At 41.3% G+C, this 23687-nt stretch overlaps 1 protein-coding gene across 1 annotated transcript; it reads left to right on the top strand.

Annotated features, from left to right (window-relative positions):
- Positions 1–6708: 6708 nt before the first annotated feature.
- On the top strand, positions 6709–23178 carry METAP2 (methionyl aminopeptidase 2; the record flags this gene model as incomplete). Its single annotated transcript, XM_079549401.1, has 11 exons — positions 6709–6868; positions 7406–7507; positions 10880–10945; positions 11251–11353; positions 15900–16061; positions 18122–18303; positions 18388–18482; positions 18569–18665; positions 19137–19240; positions 21701–21816; positions 22854–23178. The coding sequence occupies 11 exons, from the start codon at positions 6709–6711 to the stop codon at positions 23104–23106; spliced, it is 1440 nt and encodes a 479-aa protein (XP_079405527.1). The 3' UTR covers positions 23107–23178.
- Positions 23179–23687: the final 509 nt, after the last annotated feature.

The following is a 23687-nucleotide window of genomic DNA, read 5'->3' as shown; positions in this document are numbered from 1 at the left end:
CCAGAGGAAATCAGATGCCACATTTTTAGGAAACACCAGAAGAAGTTATGAATCCCTTCTGTTTCAATATATTGGCTTACAAAGCTATTCTTCTGTGCTAGGGTGATAGATGTCTGCAGCACTTTCAGCAATGCACAGACACTATTTTTTTTTCACATGGCATTGTTCTCAAAGAAATAATAATTAAGAAAAAAGGTGCAGAATAAGCAGCCCTTCCCTTCAGATCATCAGCAGTGCCCATACATTTTAGGCAGAGCTTACATAATGCCTTGTGATGAACGTTTCAGTGGGTGCATTAGTTCTGCCATTCAGAGGAAGTTATTAACTCAAACACATGTGGTCAGACAGTTCCCAGCAGGGAAGGATTAAAATAATATCCCAAAGCAGTTGTTGGTCCTGCATTTTGCTAGCACAGAGAAGTGGACTCATAGTGGCTACATACGACAGGTACAGAAATGTTATTGGCAGATGACCACAAATAATCAGAGGACTGTGTATTTAAAACCAGACTGTAGTAGAAAGGCAGAATATTATTACTTGAAAATTACTCCTTTCTCATGGTAATCCATTCTTTAATTAATTCAGGCATCCGTAACGGTATGTTCAGTTAGTATCATTCCAAACACCTCTGCAAAACACCAGCTTTACAGAGCAGCTGCCTGCTTCTCTTACCTTGTTCGTCACAAATGTTGGATGAAAGTGAGAAGCTGACTGTGATGAGTGACTGGTCAGCATCATTTTGCACAACAGGAGCTAAACACAAAGAAAGCAGAATGCAGTGCTTAGGAACACACGTGGAAAGGTAAATCTACTTTTAAAAACTAATACTAATTTCTTTTTAAAGAGATGAGTATCACCTGGAGAACTGTAACAGGCTTCTTCCCAACACTAGGTTCAGCACTGACAATCACTGACACTTGCAGAATGAAATGCTTTAGATGCAAATGTTCTCTACTGGTGCAATATGTTATGACTGTATCGCTCACCTTGAAAGAGGAGACTAAAAATGCTTTGCTAAATGACTTGAAACACTGCCCAGTTTCACCGGCTTTGTTCTTCTAAGTGTTTGTACCTCTTGCTTCAGCTGCAAAGCTATTTCATCATGTCCTAAACCAATGCTTTGCAAAGAACTGCAGTGTATCAAGTTATAAGCTGGAGCACGTTGGCCTATCCAGCCAACAGTTTAGTCTTAACAGAAAGCACTTTTTTCTTTTTTTTTTTGGCCAAATGTTACAACACAGCACATCTGTGCAGCACTGTATTACCTCCAATTTCTGGAGGTGCGTTTCATGCCATCTCAAGATTTCTTGCTCCCTTTGTAGTGCAGGCTGGTAGAGTAAAGCCTTTCTTGTGTTGTTCTTTTCTGATGGCAGTGATTTCATGCTCCTTACATTTGGATGCCAGAGTACTATTCTTAACATCCTTTGAGGCCTGGCTTCTCCTGGATCTCATGCTTTTGTGTGACAGCAATTTCTGCTGCCCTTTACAGAAAGCAGCCCCCTCAGTGAGTTCCCTCCAGCTGCGGGTAAGCACATTTACAAGTTCCAGTGGAAAACCAGTCTGATATCTAGCCAGGAGCTGCAACTTCTCCCCAAGTTTCTGTAACATGTCGGCAGATGCAGACTTATTCAACATGTTAACTGGTGAGTCCTTATCTGCCCGTGGGATCAGAGCACACTGGGAGATCTTTGGGTTTGAGTCCTCTGTAGTGGTTTTATATAGGGAATGACGACACATTTGATGCAAAACTGGATCTTTTTCTTTTTGTGCATCATCATTTAAGAAACTATCTTCATGTCTTTCTGTACACTCCCCTGTGCAGAAGGGATTCCTGCCTTCAGTCAGGCTGAGGAGTAAAAACAGATGGGTAGTTCAGTGAGAGCAATAACAATTAAAGGACACACAGAACAGTTTTGCTACCTCAAACCAACGTGGACAGGCTGGCAGTGCCCTTTCACAGTTGAGACTCCACCAAATTTCCTCCCAAGGACGCTCCTAGATCAAGCTCTGAAATACCTGTGCAGAGCAGCAGGAGACAATCTAGCACAGCCATTGCCAAACCAGGGAACATCTGCACTGACAGCGTACACTTTGAATTCAGCAGGCACAGTGCCTGCTGAAATGCAGTGTTCAAGATCCTTAATTCAAGATTTGTATGTTAAATACATTAAACTCATGAAACGTTGACAACAGAAATAAATATTAGGTAACACACCTCATGAAGTGAGAGGTCTGTACAGGACACTGCCCCCTTCCCACTCTGCTCCCATTGCATGGCAGTGTGTCAGCTCTGGTCATTTGCCTCCCCAGCTATCCCATTCTGCCTTGACCACATCTGCCTCAGGACTCCTTTGTGCCTTTCCTGAAAAACTAGTTTACAGAAACTTGCCTGCTTCCACCACTACTGGCATGACACCATTACCTGGGAGCAAAGCTGACGGGATGAGGATTTGCACTGAGCGCATGGCAATATGAGGACACTTCTCCTGATATCTCCTTGTCCCTCTCTTTCATTCTAGCTTTCATCTACAACAAAATAAATGTTTCCAATTTAACATTGGAGGATGTATGAAGGGAAAGAGGGAAGCAGAACAATGTCCTAAAAATGAAAGAAATCACCTGGTCAAAGAAATATATGGGTCCTGCCTCTGGCACTGCAGCTGTACTGCTTCCATTACTTCAGCAAGGGCTGAAAAATTTCAAGGGAAGATAGTTATGTCAGCAGGCTGTGAGAAAGAAACTGTTCATTCTTTTCATACTAACAGTGAAGCTGAGCCATTATTTTCTGTGTGAGGTTCAAGCATAACATGAAACACTACTGTACAAATAGGAATGCATTCACATGTCAGTGGACTAAATTATAGGAAATCAATTACAAAATTGAAAAGTTGAGTGTCAGTTTTTGTTCATTTAGATTCATACCACTCCAAAAAAGAGTCTTCATGAGACACAGCCTACTGCTGCTTTATAGGACAGATGTCTCAGTTTGTTTGCTATATGAAAAAAAAGACAGGTTTCGTATGACTCAGGGACTGTCATTAAATATTCTTCCACTCCAAAAAGTTTTTTTATAACTCTATCATGAATGTTAAAAGAGGATTTCAAAGATACCACTGTGGCACCTTCTGATTCTGTACAACTTTTCATCATACTTTACCAAAACTGCAACAAATGCACAGGGATCTGCCATTGGGGCATCCCTCACTGTAGCGCATTCTAATACAGATATCTGCACACATGCCTAATTCACTCCAGCTTTTACTTACAAGCTTTCATACAAGCTCCTTACCACCAAAATTTAAGATGTCTTTTCGAAGCACAGGTTCAGACATCAGATTGTTCTGTTTATTTGAAGCCTGTCATTGAGAAGTAATTTTTAAAAAATGAACTCCAGAGGCAATTAATTGACTTACATATATTGGTACAGCATATCTCTATTCCTGCAAGATGAAGAGCATTTGCTTTGGCACAGCATGAGTGTACAAGCAATGTTCTGTGACTCTCAAGGTAGTTTTAAGACGTGAAATTTGCTTCTTTTCAGAAGCACTCACTGCATCCTTTGAAAGTCTGGTCTCCCAAGGACACTGTTCTGACACTAGCAGATGCAATGCCAGGATGTGTGGATTATGGCTGACAGGCTATAATCAAACTGATGGAAAAAAGGGAAATCACTATAGGATGTGCAAAGAAGTCCACAGTAAATAGTATTAAATGAGAATTATTCATCTGCTTTTGTCACCTTAAAATTTGAATGAAATATTTCATCAAGCTTTTAAGAGAAGGAGTAGTTTCAGAAGAAAGGATGTCCTTCATACTGCTCGTGCCAGAAAATGGATGTCCAACCTTTTGGCTTGCCTGGGCTGCACTGAGAAAACAGGAATTGTCTAGGGCTGCATCTGTGAGGGCTGCTCTGAAAGTAATGCCTTCTAATTATTTCCATGGAAACTACAACAGACACAGCACAACAACATTGCTGAACAGAGAATATTTTCAGCTATAAAACACTCTTTTTCAACACAGTCACCACCATTAGTTGTAAATAAACAATTAACAAAATAAACAAAAGCCTGCATGCTGTGCTTGTAACAATGTGTACTGGTTGAGGTCACTGTTGCTGTCATCACTGCTGAAGTGCACCAGCCATCACCTCACTACTCTGACATCCATGGTTTGGTCTCCAGCAAGTGTCGGTGAATGTCAGTGGGTGCAATGTCATTTTTTCCACATGAAGGAATTCAATGACTCATCTTTGCTTCATATGCACTTCCATGTTAGATTTCATTGTGTCAGACTGTCCCTCTGCTGGCATCTGTCACACAACAACAAAATGTAGTGGAATATTGGTGGGAAGGTTCAACGTCTGCCATACCATCAATCTGACATCCTGAGTCAACACAGTAAAACAGGAGGTACTACTTTTGGAGCAGTTCTTATAATATTGATAATGTATATAAGTGACAAAGTTTATTTTATTTTTTAACGTTCTTCTATTAAAACATATAAAGAAGAGAGCAACAAAAACATAAAACCAGTAGGATATGTGACCTTGTTTTTGTGAAACTAACACATCAGCCTCGTTCAGAGGAAGTAGCTGCAATTCTCAGTGAGCTCTCAAGGTGTTCCTCAGAGATTCTTGGTGAAATCTGGCTGGACATTGCTGTGCTAAGGAAATCATTATCAGGAGACAACTGTCATCCCCACAGTGAATGCTATGGATGATGATGGCTGAGGAAGTACAACTGTCCTCTGTCTTCAGCAACCAGTGAGTGGGGAGCAGCCTTTACATTTGCTTTCATAGAGTAGATGTTTTCCTTTGACTAGATCCAGCCTTTAGGCCTGATATTAAATATTGTGTCAGAACGACTGTCCCACCTACCTCAATGGATTTTTGGAGCTGGTCAGGACTATGAGCTTTGGGCCTAAGCTAGGAAGAAGAGTTGAAGTGTTGTAAACAAATAATTAACGACATCATCTCCAGAAATACAAACAGAAAAACAAATACAACCTCCTTCTGTTTGGATTCTTCTTGGGACAGATGCAGGCCACGTACTTCAGTCCTCCCTCCTCCTCTTTCCAAGATGAACCTGCAGCTGTCCACTCCATGCCATTTCCTCATACATATCAGGTTGAAAACACCAGCAACAACAATTAAATTAAAAATATAACCCACTCTGAAAGAAGCTTTTTCCTGAAGATCATAACTTCTTCTGCCAGGAAAATGGTGCAATGGGAGCTGCTTCCCTGGAAGAAAAACAGTTAGGAGGTGAGTCTGTGTTGTTTTTCCAGACAGCGTCTCAAGTCCTGCTGCTTAGTTACTGTGTGTTTTGGACTCAGCCCTTCCCTTAGCTCCCCAGCCAGTGCCTGCCTGTGTGAGGCAGGTGGTTGAAAACAACCAACAGCCTCTGTAAGAAAGCGAAAAAATCAGTATCTTTCTCCAGCTAAAGGTAGTTTTCATGCATCATTCTGCCTACTACCTGTTTGATACTGTCATCATATCATGCTGTTTGATAAGGTATGAAATGGGAAAATGTAGTATCCATTAATACAAAGCATAACAAATGTTAGGAACAGCTTACTGGCAGTAATGGACTACATGATCTCAGTGGTCTTTTCCAACCTTAATGATTCTATGATCAGTGAAAATCTTGGCAGAAGATGGAGATCTAAAGAAGTCCCCACTGAAAGACAGGCAGGGCAAACACAGATGCACCAAGTTAGGTGGCAGCCATCTGCACACATTGCACAGCATGATGCCTACTATTCTGTCAACCCACAGCATCAGAGATGGATGTTGATGGTGGTATGACAGTAGAGGTTGAACTTTCCACCAATATTTCATTATGTTTTGTTTTTGTAACATTGGCAGAAGGGCAGAGTAACAAAATAGTGTCTGACATGGAAGTGCGGATGAAGCAAAGATATGTCACTGAATTCCTCCGTGCAGAAAAAAATGGCACCCATTGACAGGTTCAAGTTCTTTACTACGAGAGTGGTGAGGTGCTGGAACAGGCTGCCCTGAGAGGTGGATGCCCTGTCCCTGGAGGTGTTCAAGGCCAGATTGGATGGAACCCTGGGCAGCCTGGTCTAGTATTAAATGGGGATGTTGGTGGCCCTGCATGTGGCAGGGGGGTTGGAGATTCATGATCCTTAAGGTCCCTTCCAACCCTGGCCATTCTGTGACTCTGTGACATCTTGGATGCTTGCTGAACATTGATGGAGACCGACGAGTGGATGTGAGCATAGTGAGGCACTGGATGGTGCATTTCTGCTGTGATGACAGCAACAGTGGGTCACCTCTGCCAGTGCAGATTGTTAGGATTGTGGCACGCTGGCTCTTATTCACCACTGGAGAAAATGCACAGCTAACGGCGGTGACGGTGTTGAAACGGAGTGCTTTGTAGCCGATTATTTTCTGTACCCCGTAGCGTCGTTGTGCTCTTTGTACATGCTGCCGTTTAGCAGCATTGCTGCATTACTTCCAACGCAGCGCCCTCCAGCCCCCACACAACCTCGGCCCTCCACTCCCCAACCCCGCGCGGGGCGGGGAGAGGAGGCAGGCGGGAAGGCAGGCCTGCTCGTACGGCGCTCCTCCCCGCTCCCGGCGCGGTCCTCCAGCCTTCCCGGCGTGCCCCGCGCTCGCCATAGAGCCGAAGCCCGGCCCCGCCGCTCTGCTCGCCCCGTGCGTGGTGGCGGCGCGGCCGCGGCGACATGGCGGGCGTGGGGCAGGCGGACGGCGAGGCGGAGAAGCACCTGAACGGCGAGCTGCCGCAGGAGCCAGAGGACAGGGACGGCGCGGCGGGGCCGGGCGCGGAGGATGGCGCCAAGAAGAAGCGCAAGAAGAAGAAGAAGGGCAAAGCGGGCCCCGCGGGTAGGGGCCGTCCGCCGGCGGGCCGGGTGCCGCGGGCCGGGGGGACGCGGCGTGGGCTCGCGGCCGGAGGGACCGGGTGGAGGGAGCTGCGGCCGCTGTGCTCCCGGGACGGACGGAGGGAGGAAAGGAGGGTGCGGGTGCGCCTCGTCTCCTCGCGTGCCCTGAGGGGAAAGGCGTCAGCGTGCTGCTGGGAGAGCCGTCCGCGTGATGGTGGAGGCTGTGCGCGGGGAGCTGCGGCGGGTCTGGGCGCACGGCGCCGGGCAGGGCGGCGCGGCGGGGCGGTGTCTGCGCGGCCGCGTTATCGCTCAGCAGCAGCCCGGCCGCGTGGGGCTCGGCACCAAGGGAGAAGGGCTCGGGAGCGCCGGGCTGCGGATCTGCGCAATCACGCGTTGGATCTGCTTGAAAATAACCCGCGCGTCTCTGTTTTGGTGTCTGTAGGACGGCTGCGGCGCGGTATCTTAGTGAAGGTTTGGGGGATGTAGCTACTAACGTGGGGCTATACTTTTATTGTATGTCGTGCTTTAATTTGACCAACAGGACAAGAAACAGATAAAGAAGTGGAAGGTGCTCTCGATGATGTAGCAAAGCAGTTGGATAAACAAGTGCTGGAGGAGAAGGACAAAGATGACGATGATGAAGGCAAGTGTCACTTTATTCTTTCACTTGACACTTCAGTCTCAACCACAGAACCACAGAATGGCCGGAGTTGGAAGGGACCTTAAGGATCATGAATCACCAACCTCCCTGCCACAAGCAGGGCCACCAACCTCCCCATTTCTTGCTAGACCAGGCTGCCCAGGGTTCCATCCAATCTGGCCTTGAACACCTCCAGGGACGGGGCATCCACAGCCTCTCAGGGCAGCCTGTTCCAGCACCTCACCACTCTCATAGTAAAGAACTTGAACCCACTCCTGGACTCTGTCGTAACAAACCTACAGAGCCCAATGGTTTATATTTGTATATTTCTTGTATGTGTGGGTTTTTATGTCTTTTGCTACAGTTGAGCTGTCAGGCAGCCATAAATGTATAAAAAAAAACCCTAGGATAACAGCTTTGTTAAAGCTGCTTGTTTTCAAGGATCCTATTACTGCAGGGAAATGTTAAGGCGCGCTGTAAGTCATTCTCTTTTGTATTATGTGGGCAATATGAAGCTGTGTTCCAGTTTATATGTCTTATTCTTGGTTTAGAACAAAAAAAACCCCGAAGAATGCAAGAGAGCTCATTAATTAATATCTTAGAGTCTTTACCAATGCATGCGCTGTGTGTAATGCTGATTTGTTGTTAGTACTGACCCAGGGAGCGATGAATACGTAAGCAAGGTGAACACCTTGTGTGCTGCCAGTGCTGCACAGCTGTTCTGAGTACCCTTGGAGTGTCCTGTACTAAAATCTAAATCTAATCTAAAAAGGTTGGATGCCTCTTTTTTGTAGTAACATCAGGTTAAAAAAAAAATATATATATTTCATTTATTTTAATGAATGGCGTTAAATTAAAATAGACCCTTTAAAAATGCATTTGTCACGTTAGTTGTTTAGTTTCCTTCTTGTGAGTTAGCATTAAAAGTTGATTCAGCATCTTAAAATGTGCCTTATTGTTCTACTAAGGAAACTTCTTAGTAAACTGTTTTTGGGATTTGCCATTTAAAGGAAAAAATTAGGTGCAGAAATTTAATAATGTTCAGACTTCAGTTTAGTTTTGAACTGTTTATAGCATTCAGTTCTGTTACTAATTTGGCTTGGAAGTATATTCTAATGGATTATTTCTTTTAATGCTATATTTTAGGTTATGGAATTGAGAGATAATCCGACATATGCTTAGCCTTTATTGCCACCAAAGTAGGCAGTACTGAGGAGGCTAATGAACATTTTGTACCATTAAAAGAACTGCAGATGAGAATGAGCTCCATCTCAGGAGAAATAAGATTTCATCTGCAAATAACAGTGCTGTTCTTTTATGCTTTTTGTATTATCATTAGTTAGCAGTACAGTATTAGAAAGTATTCAAAAACAAAAAATGCAAAGTGATACTGTCACTGCAGCAGTAATCTTCATATTTTCCTCATGTTAAATCCTGGTGTATTTTTGAAAAAGAACAATATTTTTTCATGAAAAAAAATATGCTGTCTTATGAGACAGCTCTGTGTTGTGCCTGTACTGGTAATCACAATTTGCCATTGTAATGTGTAATCTTAGAGGTGTCCCTTAAAGTGTGGTGCTGCCTTTAGATTAAAACCAGTAATGTTCCCCTTTTTATCTTTATATTCTTTATAAGCCCAAAGCCTTGTAGCCTCAGAAATAAGTCTCTGCTTCTTGAAATCTGGGAGCAATTAGGAAGTGCTTTTCAGATTCCTGTGGCTGTGTTAATACATATTGAGAGATAACATTTATGCACGGTAGTAAGTTATTAATATCTATACCACAATAGCATAAGGATGGGCTTCAGTTTTTCTAATTTCTTCCGTTGCTTTCCTGTCTAGCATAAGAAAAACAAGCAGAAGAAAAACAGATATTGGTCAGATGCAGTAGTAATGTTCCTGGCAGCACAGTTAGTCTGCAGCAATCTTCAAGGACATGAAGGCATAGGCCCGGTTAGTTTTGCTTACAAATGACAAATTCCTGTGCAGTGATGTACAAAAAAGCCACAATAAGCAAATGGCAACGATGATAACGTTTAAGAAAGGAATGCTGTATTTTTATTTTTTTTTAATCAGTTTAGGCCTAAGGATTGCAGGTGCAAGGGGAAATAAATCTAAAACTCACTCTTGGAATTAACTGGAGTCACATCTATAATGCGACTGAAGGTCAAAAGAACTGTGGCAAAGGTACCACATCATAAAGAATTAATATGCTCTAAGAATTAATATATGCTCTATTAAGTGTTGCCAGCTGCCTTTGAAATGCAGTGGGGTGGAGGTTCTGGTCGCCTTGACTGCATTGTGGTTAAAAAGTATTTATGCTTTCAGGTTTGGTTTTTTTATTTATTTATTTAAGTAAGAAAATATTTAATGATTAAAATGAGCTGAAGGTAGGCACATCTCTGAAATTTGCCCCAACTGCAAGGTTACAACAATCACTGCCATGCAGGTACTTGAATGGCACTGACCATCACTTGACGTCTAGTGACCGGGACAGCTGGTCAGTTTTGATGTGTTTATTTTAATCAATGAGCAAATAGGAGTTTCGATATGAATGTATTCAAATAGCAATGCTTGGGCTAGATTGACTCCTGAAGTTCTCCTAATTTTAATTTTCAGTTCAATAAAGATAAATGTTGTATGTGCAGAAGAATAGAACTTTTCCCATGAGCTTATTTCAGAATGGTTATTTGTGAAGGTTTAGTTATCTACTAGCACAGTAGATAAATACTGAGCGTTAGATGCAGCCATATGTGAAGTCCACAGGGTTATTGTTAGCACCCAAGTGTGAATGTGACGTGGCTTGGTTGATTCCTGGCATTGGCACGCTGTGTTGTGTGAAAGCCTCCAAGAGGTACATATCCCATAGCCAGTGCTTTCACTCAGTGCTTGTTGTGACTCTTATCTGCTGACTGACCTCCTTCTGACTTGTACGCTGTTATCTTTCCTTGTTAGTGGCTTTTTTTGGTAGCGTTTTACATCAGGTTCCTTCAGCTGAAGTGTAGATGTGTTTGTAACAGTGTTGTTCCCAGCTTTTTGTTAGCTGTGTCTAACACAGTTTTCTCATGTCTTTCCTCAACTCCACACATCTTTTGAGGTGGATGAAGAAAAGAGCTATTGGAAGTAGGAGTTCCCAGGAACTTTTTCCATGACTGGTGATAGGCTCAAGTCATCAGTTTTGGAAGAGTTTTCTTAGATCTGTGTTTTGTATAAGGGCTGAAAATGCTAATGATTTGGTTGCAGCTTCTAACTGTCTTTATTTAATCTATTAAATTTTACTGTGAAAGAAATGCTTCCAGATTTTCCAGATGGTTTTGTTCGTTGTTCAGAATTGGTTCTTTGTTTTACATTCATCTGAATGCTTTGTTTCTCTGTAGATGGAGAGGGTGAAGGAGATGGAGCAGCAGGGAAAAAGAAGAAGAAGAAGAAAAAGAAGAAAGGACGTAGGTATCAAACAGGAAATGAAAGATAAGCTGTGCATATTTTTTTTGCTAAGCCTGTATTCTTTTCGACAGTTTTGGGTCTGTAGGCTAAGTTTTCTTCTCTGTGGTATCTCTGAATGCCGCCTTAAGTGTTGGCCAAATTAAGCAATATGAGGGCACTGTGATGTGATGTCCTCTGGGTAGAAGCCCAAGTTCTGAAAAGAAGGTCTTAAGTAGTGTGTGTAATTTAACTTTCAAGTTTGAAATAAGATACTTAAAACTTCTGGTTTGCCATGTATAATGCTTTTAAAAATTGTACCCAACAGCTAAGGTTCAGACAGATCCACCTTCCATTCCAATATGTGATCTATTTCCCAGCAACGTATACCCAAAGGGAGAAGAATGTCAATATCCACCAACTCAAGATGGGTAAGTATTTCAAGTGTGGAATATTACGCAATTCAGCACATCCAGATAACAGTAAACTTTTGCTGTGCGACTAGATGGACAAATTCAAAAGTGAGTTGCAGTGTGCTTTTTTTCTTCTTTAAACTGAATCATTTAACAACTTGCTGAATAGAAGTCTTTAGGCTGGAACTTCAGAGTCTTCTATCTCTGTTCCTTTGGTGATGATGTAGTCTTCTATGAACAGACTTGCCCTGAGGCGGGAATCCTTGAGACCAAGGGCCCAACAGGATGAGAAGTAGACAGCTTGCAGAACTTAGTATGAATTAGGACTGGCTGAAGGTTTGAAATTTAGTGAGATGAGAGATAGTTATGTAGAATTTTGTCTCTTGCATGACAGATGGATTTTGTTTCATTCCTTTATTTCCCCTTTTCCTGCTTCTTATTGAAGAAATAAAACATACCCTGAGGGAGGAGAAACTGTATAGAGAGTGTCATTAACTGGCTGGGAACATGGTTTTGTAGCTGGGGTTTTTGTTGTTTGTTTCGAAGGCTTTTTTTTTCCCCCTCCCCTACATAATGCTTTCAGTGCCTGATTTGATCCAAGTGAAAGTCAATTCCCTGGTTAACAACATTCTTCCTACATGTTCATCTTCCCCCAACCCCTCCCCAATTAAACGGGCTCCTTTGTATAAACCCTCCCAGATAATCTGAATAGTGCAATGCTGAGTAGTTTTCTTCTTAGCTGTGAGCTGTTACTGAGGGGATTGTTTTTTTTTCTTTTTAATTACTCCTGCCTGTCTTTCCAAAAATCAAATTGCTAACTTTAGGTTTGGAGTAGTAGAGAGTTTAAGCGGAACTGAGACGGATAGTGAAAATGCTTCAAATCTTACTGTTTTGTAGCTCAGAAACAAAGACTGGACATAAAGCTGAATCTTAGATGGGGAAAAAATGCCTCTATAAAGAATGTTGACATCTATTTGGTGGTTTTCATAAAAATTTCCGTGTGTAAAGCACTCTTGTCTTTGCTATGCAATATAAAGAAGGAAGCCCTGTATGCAAGTGTCCTTGTTGGCCTCTTTAGTTTCTGTTTTAAAGATTTTAAGGTGGTAACAGATACAGAGCAGTACACTTGCGTGCTGCAAGCTCCATGATTTCTTGTGGATTTCTATTCTTAGGTCACTAATTAGCATTTTGTCATTAATGTTGTGTATTCCTTTTACTCGTTACCTTTGTGCTGTACCTCTTACATTTTATTTTCAGAAATAGGGAATAAAAGATCTTAAAATACCACTTTTTTTTCCCTGAAACTATTGGAGTGAGCAAAGGGGATGACTTATTACGGATGATTTTGTCCTGAGTTTGAATCTGGATGTTTGAGATATTAAAAAATAATAATAATTGTAGTTCCCAAATGGATCTGTGATCAGACTAAAGAGGAAAAGGTAGAAGTCCAACTGACATCTTTTGCACTTTGCTTCTCGTTGTTTGCATATATGTAGGTATTTTTAGTGACACAGGAATTATGTGCAATGTCATTAAACAGGCAGTAACTTCCACTAGATTACTATGTCAGAGATACACATCCTTACATAAGCTACTACCATTTCCTTATTTCCTTATGCTTTGTTAGGAGCTAGAGTATAGTAGTTGAGTGAGTTTCCTAGTTTTTCCTATGTAAAGCATGGAAGGTCATTTCTTAACTTGTTTGTAGGGAGATGGAATTAGCTTGAATTGCACAGAAGTCTGAATGAAAAGTCTGAATTACCAAGTGTAACTCTAGAAACTTTCCATGAAACTGAATCAGAACTCTGGAGAAAGAAGTTTAAACAAAGAGAGGGGAGTAGATGAACAGCACTTTCAAAAATGTTTTCCAGTGGTAATGTTTTCCAGTGCTTTTCATTGGTAGTTTAAAACCAAAGCCCATTTCTCACGGATCGTATGCAGTATAGTGAGGAGTGCAGCGCCCTGCGTTCAGGTACTCACAGGAAGTATGGCTTCACTTCTTTGCAATTAAAGTCAGTTTTTGAGGAAGCCTTCTCTTAAATGACTGCAATTTGATCACAAGGTGTGTTCCTACTTATAAATGGCTGTCTTCTTAGCGTGCACAGCGTTAGCCTGCTCATGATAGGGGCCTCACGTGGTTGTCCTGAAGGGCTGATTGAGGGACAGCCATTTCATGCTTAAGACGTCAGTGTCTCTATATGCTTGTTATAAACCTCATTAGATTCTTGTGTGCGCATTTCTTGAGGGTGTTCAAGTCCCTCTGGATGGCATCCATCCCTTCTGTTGTGTCAGCTTCACCGCTCAGCTTGGTCTCATCAAATTTTCTAATTTAGATGTTTTAAATATATGAATCTTATTATGCTTCTGCAACTTAAATACTAAAATCTCATGGACCTTCTTCAGCGTTTCCTAGCATAAGCAATTGTTTATATTAGTGGCTGACATGGCTATATTAGTGGCAGAACATTTCCTATTCTGAATAATAGTTTTGTTTTTTAATATTGGTAAGGCATTTCTGTGCAGCTTCTGCTATTCTTGCTGAGATGGGAAAGGTTTTGTCTTTGCTTTCAAAAAGATTTGTACTTCTACTCTGAACTCTTGATCAAAAAAATCATAGAACAGCTACTTTCTAAATTACTCATCAACCTAGAATTGCATATATTCTACAAGAAGTTGAACTAGAAATGGGTATCATTGAATTTTCAGGAAGAAGAATATTAGAAAATCAATTTTTATATGGGCAGTGGGTTAAGCTTTGATATTTTTGTAGCTTGGATATTGAGCCCTGTTTAAAGGCTTGCACTTTGTTTAAAAGCTGAAATGATTTCATGAAGGGCAGAAAAGCTATTAGCAGTGTTTCATGATGCACTGATTTTCATAAAGCTGGCGGAAGAAATTCTTGTCCCTGCTTGCTTGTTTCTGCCCCTGTGCTATTATCTGGGTTAAAATAATCTGAGGAAATTGGTTTCCAGGATTCGTGTCTTTGACCACTACCATTAATTTATAGCACAACCCTGTAAAGAGTTGCACTAGTGAGAACTGGAAACTCTGAACCTGAGTGAAAAGGTGGGAACAAATGGCTTGGAGCAGGAGGTGGTCTGATGCTGAGTTATGTGGCAGCCAGCACAGTGCGAAGCTCCTCGGAGAAGATTACGTACAGCTGTATCCATTAGAAGATGTAATGTTTGGTGTGAGACCTTTGGTTGGTTGGTATTGGTTTATTTCTAGGTTTTCACCTCCCCCTTGCCATATGTCCTAAGGGCTTAGACCCAAGCATGACTTCTGGTAGCTGCCTTTCTTGAGCTCCCAGATGAAAGCTTCACAGCTCTGGCAGCAGAACACTTTGGGTCTGATGATATATTTTGCAATGTAAAGGCCGTTTCATCCCCTCGTTGTCTTGCACAAAGTGACTGTGCACCAAAGTAGAGTGAGAAGTTTTCCTGTCAGTTTGCTGGAGTTTGCACTGCAGTCCATTGCTGCTGATGAAGCACTGCCCAGACTCCTAGCAGAGCATGATCCTCATTGTAGACAGGAGCACTGTGCAAGGACCTGCGAGTCCCTCTCGCTATGCTTTTCTGCAGCCTGCCTTTTCCATCTTGTTGTGCCATGACAGCTGTGCTGGCAGTAGTCCAGTTTCCAAGTGCAGTAAGCAGGCTGGTGTTTCAGCCTCTTGCTTATTTTGGTGAGATTCCTCAGTTTTAAAGTAGATCCTGTGAGTTAAGAGCAGTATGTGGTGCTTGCTGTTAAACGAGAAAGAACAGTAATCGTGGAATTTCTCCCTTTGCACTGCTTCAGATTCGTTTGAAGATTATCTCTTGTTCTGTAGTCAAAAGAGTGGTCTTTTACCAGGGTTCTGATGGGTGACAGAGTGCTGAAATTACCTTTTTTCTCTTGGAATTGTAGTTGTATGGTCTCTTGAAGAACAAAAAAGAGGAAACCCTTCAAACTAATGTTATATTTAGTCTTTAGAATGATTCTTATATTTGATCTGTCAAACTATTAAAGAGCTCGAGTTCCAGGAGAGTAGTGTTCTCTTGGAGCAAACGTTAATTTGCTGTCCAGCAAATACAGAAGTGACTTCCTGGCGTGTCTCACATCAGCTCTGCTCTGCATCAAGAGTTGTTACCTAAGTATGATGAGGTTGGGTGGAAGTATCAAGCTCAAGGTAGAGCTGTGGGCTGATTGATGCTGATTTTATAGGTCTTCTCCATCTCTTTGAGGATGGTTTTGCACCCTTCAACAATACTTTGGGAGTTTTATAAGCTTTGAAGGTAAGGCTTTTAATAATGTAAAAGGGAGTAATTTGGCTCATGATATGAGTTCAGTTTCTGTGTATACTTTTTTTTTTTCCTGTGAGGTTATCAGCTTTCACAGGTGCCAGAATGTGGTGCTGATGAATTTGTATAGGCTTCCTTTATTCTGAATGTTTTATCAATGGGGATCTTTTCTGTTGCGTGGGACTGTAGGCCTGACTGATCAACCAAACAGTTGCAGTTTAGACAGAAGTTGTAATTGCTACTGTGGTTACACTTACAGTAACTTTTCATTATGTTTTGTTTTGAAGGCGGACTGCAGCTTGGAGAATAACTAGTGAAGAGAAGAAAGCACTGGACCAAGCTAGTGAGGAGATCTGGAATGATTTTCGGGAGGCTGCAGAGGCACACAGACAAGTGAGGAAATACGTTATGAGCTGGATAAAACCTGGGATGACAATGATAGAAATCTGGTGAGGACACAGATCTTCTCAAAGACCTGTGCTGTTGATGTTTCTTCTTTCTCCACCGCAGGGAGGGATTTGGTCTCAATTTTGTGTACTTAACTGACTGTGTTATGATTGTTGTGGGGGTTTACGTTTTGAAATAGGCAACCAGTGTACCTTCTTACTTTCCTAAAATGTTCTCCTGTATCATATTCTTAGCCTACACAGCTTTACAGGACCTGGGATTGTACTGATTTTCAAATAGCTTTCAGATATATTTATTTGAGCATGAGCTTGATTTTAATCGTCTTTGGTCTTGCCACTCTTGCCATCTGAGGTAGGCAGCGGTGCTGAGAGAAGCACTGATAGCAGTAGCTATTCTGGAATTGTAAGCAAAATGCTGTGTGGACAAGAAGTGAAGGTGCAGTCTGAGACATGTGTCTCAGTGGGTTACAGAATCACAAGGTTGGAAACGACCTGCAAGATCATCTAGTCCAACCACCCTCCCATTCCTATCAGTGCCACAAGCTACTAAACCATCTCTCGTAGCTCCTCATCCAGGCACCTCTTGAACACTGCCAGGGACGGCGACTCCACCACCTCCCTGGGCAGCCATTCCAGTGCCTGACCACCCTTTGAGAGAGAAAGTTTCTCCTGATGTCCAGCCTAAACCTCCTCTGGTATAACTTCTGGCCGTTTCCTCGGGTCCTACTATTTGCCTGGGAGAAGAGGCCAAACCCTTTTGCACCACAACCTCCCTTCAGGAAGTTGTACAGTGCAATGAGGTCTCCCCTGAGCCTCCTCTTCTGCAGAAGAAGAAGGGTTAACAGACGTGAAAATTGTATGGGTGTACGTGGAGTCCAGAGCAGGTAGATTCAGTCTATATTTTGTCTTCCCTGACGAATGTTCTCAGCTGATAAGAAATAGCTGAATGAATTACTTAAAATAAATGTGGTCAAGGTCAAGTTCAAAGAAATAATTTGCCCAGACTGATTCTCTTTACACTTCCAACTGCTCCTTTCTCTGTTCCTCAGTTTATCTGGAGTGTTTGTCTACAGTCCCAAGTACTACACAGCTCCAGAGCAGTTTAGCTACCAAAATCAGGTGCTTTCAGCCTGATATAACTGAGGACTGTGCTGACAAGAGTAAGATAGAAAGAAAGCTTATCAGTGCTGAGCCCCTAAGGTAGCTGTGAGGGTAAAGAAAAGAAATAATATGCCGTCAGGGAAAGTGAAAGACAAGCAGCTGCCTTAGTAATCATTATTCAGGCTGAGACAAATCTGTCATGTTGAGTTACATAGTTTGACTGTTTGAATTATAAGCAATAATTTTCTCAAAACATGATTTTTCTTGTGGAATACTTAGAGCTGTGGGGACTTACCTATTAAAATAAGCTCTTCTGTTTTTCCAGACTGCTCTGAGTGAATAGCATTCTTAAATGAAATCAGAATATGCTGCACTGATGTGAGTTGCAGTTTACATCATTCACTGCAACTCCAGGGGTGGTATGCACTGATGGACATGCGTCTGTAGTCTTCCAGTGGCTAAAAACTTGGGAGTTGACAAAACCCAGGGATAAGTGCTGGTCTTGAAAGGTGGTGTTTTATTGCAGTTATTCCTTCAATTTAATATGTATAATGTCCTTCTTTAAATTGATATATTTTTTTAAAGTAAATGAGAGAACTACGCTATTTTAACAATTACCAGGGTATAACTTTAAGGAAGAAGAGCAAGGCGATTTAATTTGCCCAAACTTTAGTTGTGTAACCTCTGTTACCCTGGAAATACAAGTTAAACATGACTTGTAAAAGAAGCATCTTTTCAGTTTAGATTAAAAACAACAGCAAAGTGCTCCATTTTGCCCACTAAAGAGTAGAAGAAACAACACAGACAACTGGGGATGGTTATCTTGTGCTTATTTTTCTAGTCTAGGGCCTCTTTCTAGTTAGCATATAAGTGCCTGAAGATGTACGTGGGAACTTTTTTTTTTTTTTCTGAGATTTTGTTCTTGTTTAATTTATTTGAAGCTGTCATAAGAAATATTAATGAAAACTCTTATGTTCTTCTTTCTTCTCTTTGCCCTTCAGTGAAAAACTAGAAGACTGCTCGCGTAAGCTGATAAAGGAAAATGGTTTAAATGCAGGTCTTGCATTTCCTACTGGGTGCTCTCTGAATAATTGTGCTGCCCACTACACTCCCAATGCCGGAGATCCAACAGTGCTGCGTTACGATGATATTTGCAAAATAGATTTTGGGACACATATTAGTGGTTAGTTTTGATTTATGACTTACAATTTTGAAAACAGGTTTCAGCACAGAAACTTCAGAGCTAATTGACTTCTGCTGCTTTCAGGTCGTATTATTGACTGTGCTTTTACAGTCACGTTCAATCCGAAATATGACAGACTATTAGAAGCTGTAAAGGATGCTACTAATACGGGAATAAAGGTATGATCATTTTGCAAATCGTCTACCAAATCTTTTAGAGGAAGCTTTGCAAATATTTTCCATTTGTATTTGCACTTGATTTTCAGTGTGCTGGAATAGATGTACGTCTCTGTGACGTGGGGGAGGCCATACAAGAAGTTATGGAGTCTTACGAAGTTGAAATTGATGGCAAAACATACCAAGGCAAGTTCTTCTCTTTATGTGAGAGTAAGGATTCTCAAAATAGGTATATTTGTATTGTATTGAAAAGAGTTCTGTAATAGAAGCGGGGTATGAGTAACAGAAATAAATATACTCTTGTCTGACTTGCTGCACTCTGTAGGAATGCTCTTTGCTTGTCCTGCCAAGTAGTGCATTTTTAATAGATGAAAAGAAGGACGAGAAGCTGTTTCAAAATTTGCAGATAATTTGATACCTGCTGTTTGGCTCTATTAATGGCTTTTCTTGTTGTTGAAGTTGCTGGTCTTTGATAACGTTGTATTTATAGCATACACAACTGTTTCACTTGGTTGGAATCTGTACAAAGTGAATGGATAATTCTATTTTGTCCCTGTGCAGCATGATGGATCTCTGCTGTGCTTTCTGTATAGACTAATAGAACAAATTGCCCTTGGTTAGGAGGTTGCCTGTAATGTTAACGTTTTCCTTCAAAAGTGAAACCAATTCGCAATTTGAACGGACACTCAATCGGGCCGTACAGGATACATGCTGGAAAAACTGTGCCCATTGTGAAAGGAGGAGAAGCCACGAGAATGGAGGTAAGTGGAGTTCTGAAGTCTTTTTTTCTTTATTTCTCAACTGTCTCAGAAGGAATAACTGTCCTGTGTAGTCCTAATGTGTAGTATTAATGATCCTAGTAAATAATGCCTAGAGAAAAACGTCATACTTACTGATAACTTTTGAGACTTCATCTTGGTGTCTATTAAGAAAAACAAATGAGAAGAAGTACAGCCTTAATGATGCTTTTGCATATTTATTTCTCAGTGTATATTCATTGCTAAATGATGTGCTGGGGTGTTGTGCCTTAAAGCAGGGGAAGAGGACAGGAAGTGAGAATTTCGGGTGACCTTGAGGGACCGCAGAGGCTCCACTGAAGATGTTAGGATTTGTGGGTCCTTCATGTTTTCCTTGCTCAGTTAATTCTTGGGAGGTATTTCTGTCATGTTGTAGCTGCGGAAGACTTTTTGCACCTACAGTTAGATATGATAGAATCATAGAATGATTTGGATTGGAAGGGACCCTTAAGAGCATCTAGCCCTCTAGACCAGGTTGCTCAGAGCCCCATCCAGCCTGGCCTTGAATGCTTTCAGGGAGGAGGCATCCACAGTCTTTCTGGACAGCCTGTTCCAGTGTCTCACCACCGTCACAGTAAAGAATTTCTTTCTTGTATCTAATCTAAATCTACCCTCTTGCAGTTATCATGATACCTTTCTTGAAAAGCTTCCAGTGGTGTTCTTTGCAGATGCAAAATAATAGAGCATGTTTTTAATTAATGTGATAGGATAGATGGAAGGTGTTTGAATAGGATTTTGGGTCAATGGAAGAGGAAGAGAAATAGCTCTATGTGATGCAGCAAACTGCACCCATCACAAAGATAGTATTGAAATACATAACTCAGATTTATTCACCATTTTGATGTAAGTTTGCATTCTAACAAGATAAGAAGACTTAATTAATAGATTGGTAATACAGTAAGAAGCTTTCAGTTTAGTTCTAAGCCTGACTGGTGGTAAGCAGTAATCACAAGTAAGCCTGTCAGAAGGAACAAGACTTTTTAAGAAATGAATAGGAAGAGATAAGGGTTGAACGGCGTTGTTTTTTGAGGTAAGTCTCACTCATCATCATCCAGAAGTTATAGTTGTTGGTCACCTTAATGATGTGAGTGGAAAAAATCCATAACTTCATCTTCTTGTCTCTGAAGATGTGCAGAGAGGACAGAGTATTGGGAAGGCAAGGTGGAAGAGGCTCTTGTCTGTGCTGTACCCTTCTTGTTATACTTTGTCAATGTACTATCGATCCATCATCAGTGTATTACAGGTGTAGAACTTATTTAACGCGTTGAGAGCTTTGAGACTGTTGTAATTGAACATCTAGGCACTGGGGAGAAGGCTCTCTTAATATATTCAGCTTCTAGAGGTTACTTAGGACACAACCTTGCACCATTAAAGACAGTACATTTTGCCATGAAGAATGTGGAGCATAGCCAGGCTCTTACTGTACTCTGCTAAGTATAGCACCAAACTGCAACCTCGTGAGTTCTTTGTGACAGAGGAGTACAGCCCCTGACAAGCTTTATGCTGAAAAAGAGGATGGGAATTTTGGTGGTGGCATGTTGTACGTGGGTTGTTTTTTTGCCTTTTTTTCTCTTATCAGGGCAGCTGAATATTCAGTGGCACCTCTAGGAGTTTGTCCTTAGTTTGAGGCCTGTGTTACTGTTTTTCATATGACTTCTTATTCTGAGCTGTGGTTTTTTTTCCAGGTAGTCTGATGAACTGAAAGACCCAGTTCCTGTTGTCAGTGTTTGATGCCCTATCCGTTGTAAACCCCTTTTGCAGACCTACAACCAATTCTATGTGAATGTACTTGCAGAAATCGGTTTCTAAAATGACATTTTAGGATGCTCTTGGCCATGATTTCAGTGATTTGTAGATAGAGATCACCTTCATTTCTTGAAGAAATTAATCTGGTGCAGTGCAGATGAGTAGGTGAAGGTTTTATATGAGCAGCTGTTAACAGAAAATTCTTGCAGAAGTTGGGCAGCAAGTTCTTCAGTGCAGAAAGTGTTTGTGATCAGCATCTGTGTGGTCTGTCAAAACAGTACATTTCCTAGAGGACTTCTTTGCAAATAAGAAAGGAAAATTAGTTTCACCCAGCAAACGTTTCACAGTAGGATGTCCTTTCTTAGCTGTTTTAGATCTACACTGTGGAAACATTCAACTGCAGTGGCTTTGACAAACTGACTAGAAACGTGCTGATGTTTATGCTTGAAAAAAACCTAAAATCGTAATAATAAAAGCAGCTGATTATTGAGATGTCAGTGAATTCACTGCATGGAATCTCCATATTGAACTTTTTCTCTGATTTGATGATTGAATCTGTTTCCATTTGATTACTGCTATTCATAGGTTACACTGAGATGATTACATCACAGTGGTTTGGTGTCTCTTACTTTCACATTGTAACACGTTACCTTTTTTTCCCTTGTCTGTCTTTCTTAGGAAGGTGAAGTGTATGCTATAGAAACCTTTGGTAGCACAGGAAAAGGTGTTGTTCACGATGATATGGAGTGTTCTCATTATATGAAGAACTTCGATGTGGGACATGTGCCAATAAGGTTGGGTTGTTGTTTTTACTGTACTACCCTGTCTGGATTCAGATTTTGTACCATACGGGTTCTTTGATTAATAATAATGCTGTCAAAGGTGGTGTGTTATGAAATGTGCTCTGAAACGAGCGTCTGTGCTCTGATTGTACATCTGAAATAACATGGGACTATTCCGAAGTGTCTGGAAATGGAGAAGCTGCATGGTCATTGGTGATTTTGATCATTACAGACTTACAGACCTCGTTGTTCTCTTAGTCTGTATATATCACAGAATTGCACAGAATCACAAAATGGCCCAGGCTGGGAGGGACCTCAAGGATCATGAATCTCCAACCCCCCTGCCACAGCAGGGCCACCAACAATATAAAATGCATAGACTAATTCATAATAATAAATCTGTGTGTGTGGTATGGTTGTATGCCATAATCCTTGTCTTAGAGTTGTTCCCAGAGTATATCAATTATTCAGGGTCACTCGTTTTGTTTGTGACAATATTGAGTGGTTTTTAAGTTCCAGTTTCGGTGTATTGCTCTAAGATGAAATGGGACATTTGTTGTTGGTTTTCACTGAGAAGTATTTCTGCGTTTCTAAGGTTGTAGAGTTTGTGAACGGAAGGCTGTTATGGTTAGGAACACAGTAGGTTTTTGAGATTTCTGTTCTGTCTCCATGGAACAATGCAGTAGTATGAGCAAAGAGAGAGTGTGAACATGCTTAAAACAAGGGCTGGAAAATAATTCCTGTCATTGTGTTTCATTTGGCTTTAGTAGTTAGATGATGATGTGTTCACACCGTAACTTCCTCCATTGGAAGGAATTTAAGGTGTTTGGAGCGTTCAGGCTTATTTGGAAAGATGTCTTTCTGCAGCAGGAAGATGCACTTTCTCTAGAGAGCACAAGATCTGATGGGTGTAGAAGGGCATCGCAAGGCTTAGTGGTCTTAAAACACTTTGAAAACTGAACCTTTTTAATTACTCGTTTTTATTTCCGTAGTGAATGCTTGGTGGTGATGCCTCTTTGTCTGCAGTGTGTTCTTCTTCCTTCTCTTAGGCTTCCGAGGGCGAAACACTTGCTGAACGTCATCAATGAAAACTTTGGCACTCTCGCCTTCTGCCGCAGATGGCTGGATCGCCTGGGGGAGAGCAAATACCTGATGGCACTGAAGAACCTGTGCGACCTGGGCATCGTGGATCCCTATCCTCCCCTGTGCGACATTAAAGGCTCGTACACAGCACAGTTTGAGCACACCATACTGCTGCGTCCGACGTGCAAAGAGGTTGTCAGCCGAGGCGATGACTACTAAACTGAAAGCCACCTCAGCACCTTTATACACCAGGCTTTGTTGGAACGTACTATACCAGAATTAATTTGCAACGTATTGTCTGTTTTAACAGTGGACTGATGTAATACTTTCCGTATTTGGAAAGGAAGTAATTTAATCAAAGGCAAGTCTTCTAATGTAACTAACCAAGGAAAAAGCTTTCAGGCCTTTAGAAATATTTCAAAAGTTACTTATTTTTTCTGTTCAGGGAAATACGTGCTATAAAGCTCAATTTTTAGTTTGGAATGAGTTATACATTTTGTTTTGAACATTTATGAAAAAAAAGATGCTTTTCAAATATTTATATTACCATATTCCTACTTGAATGCTTTGAATGACTACACCTGATTTCTGCACCTAAGTCCTCTATGATATTGCCTTTTAAACTTCCTGGAATCCATTTTGTAAAAAATAAAGACAAATTTTCAGATCTAAAATATATATATACTTTTTAGAAGTCTGGTTACAGTTCTGGGCAGGAGTCTGCTGGGAATCCGCTCTATTAAATATTTTACAACCTTGACTTGCCATTTCTTGTCTTGAAACTGGACCTGCCTTAGTAT

Source organism: Tetrao urogallus (genome assembly GCF_951394365.1).
Source record: "Tetrao urogallus genome assembly, chromosome: 1".
Lineage (NCBI taxonomy): Eukaryota > Metazoa > Chordata > Aves > Galliformes > Phasianidae > Tetrao > Tetrao urogallus.
This window is presented reverse-complemented; position numbering and strand designations above follow the sequence as displayed.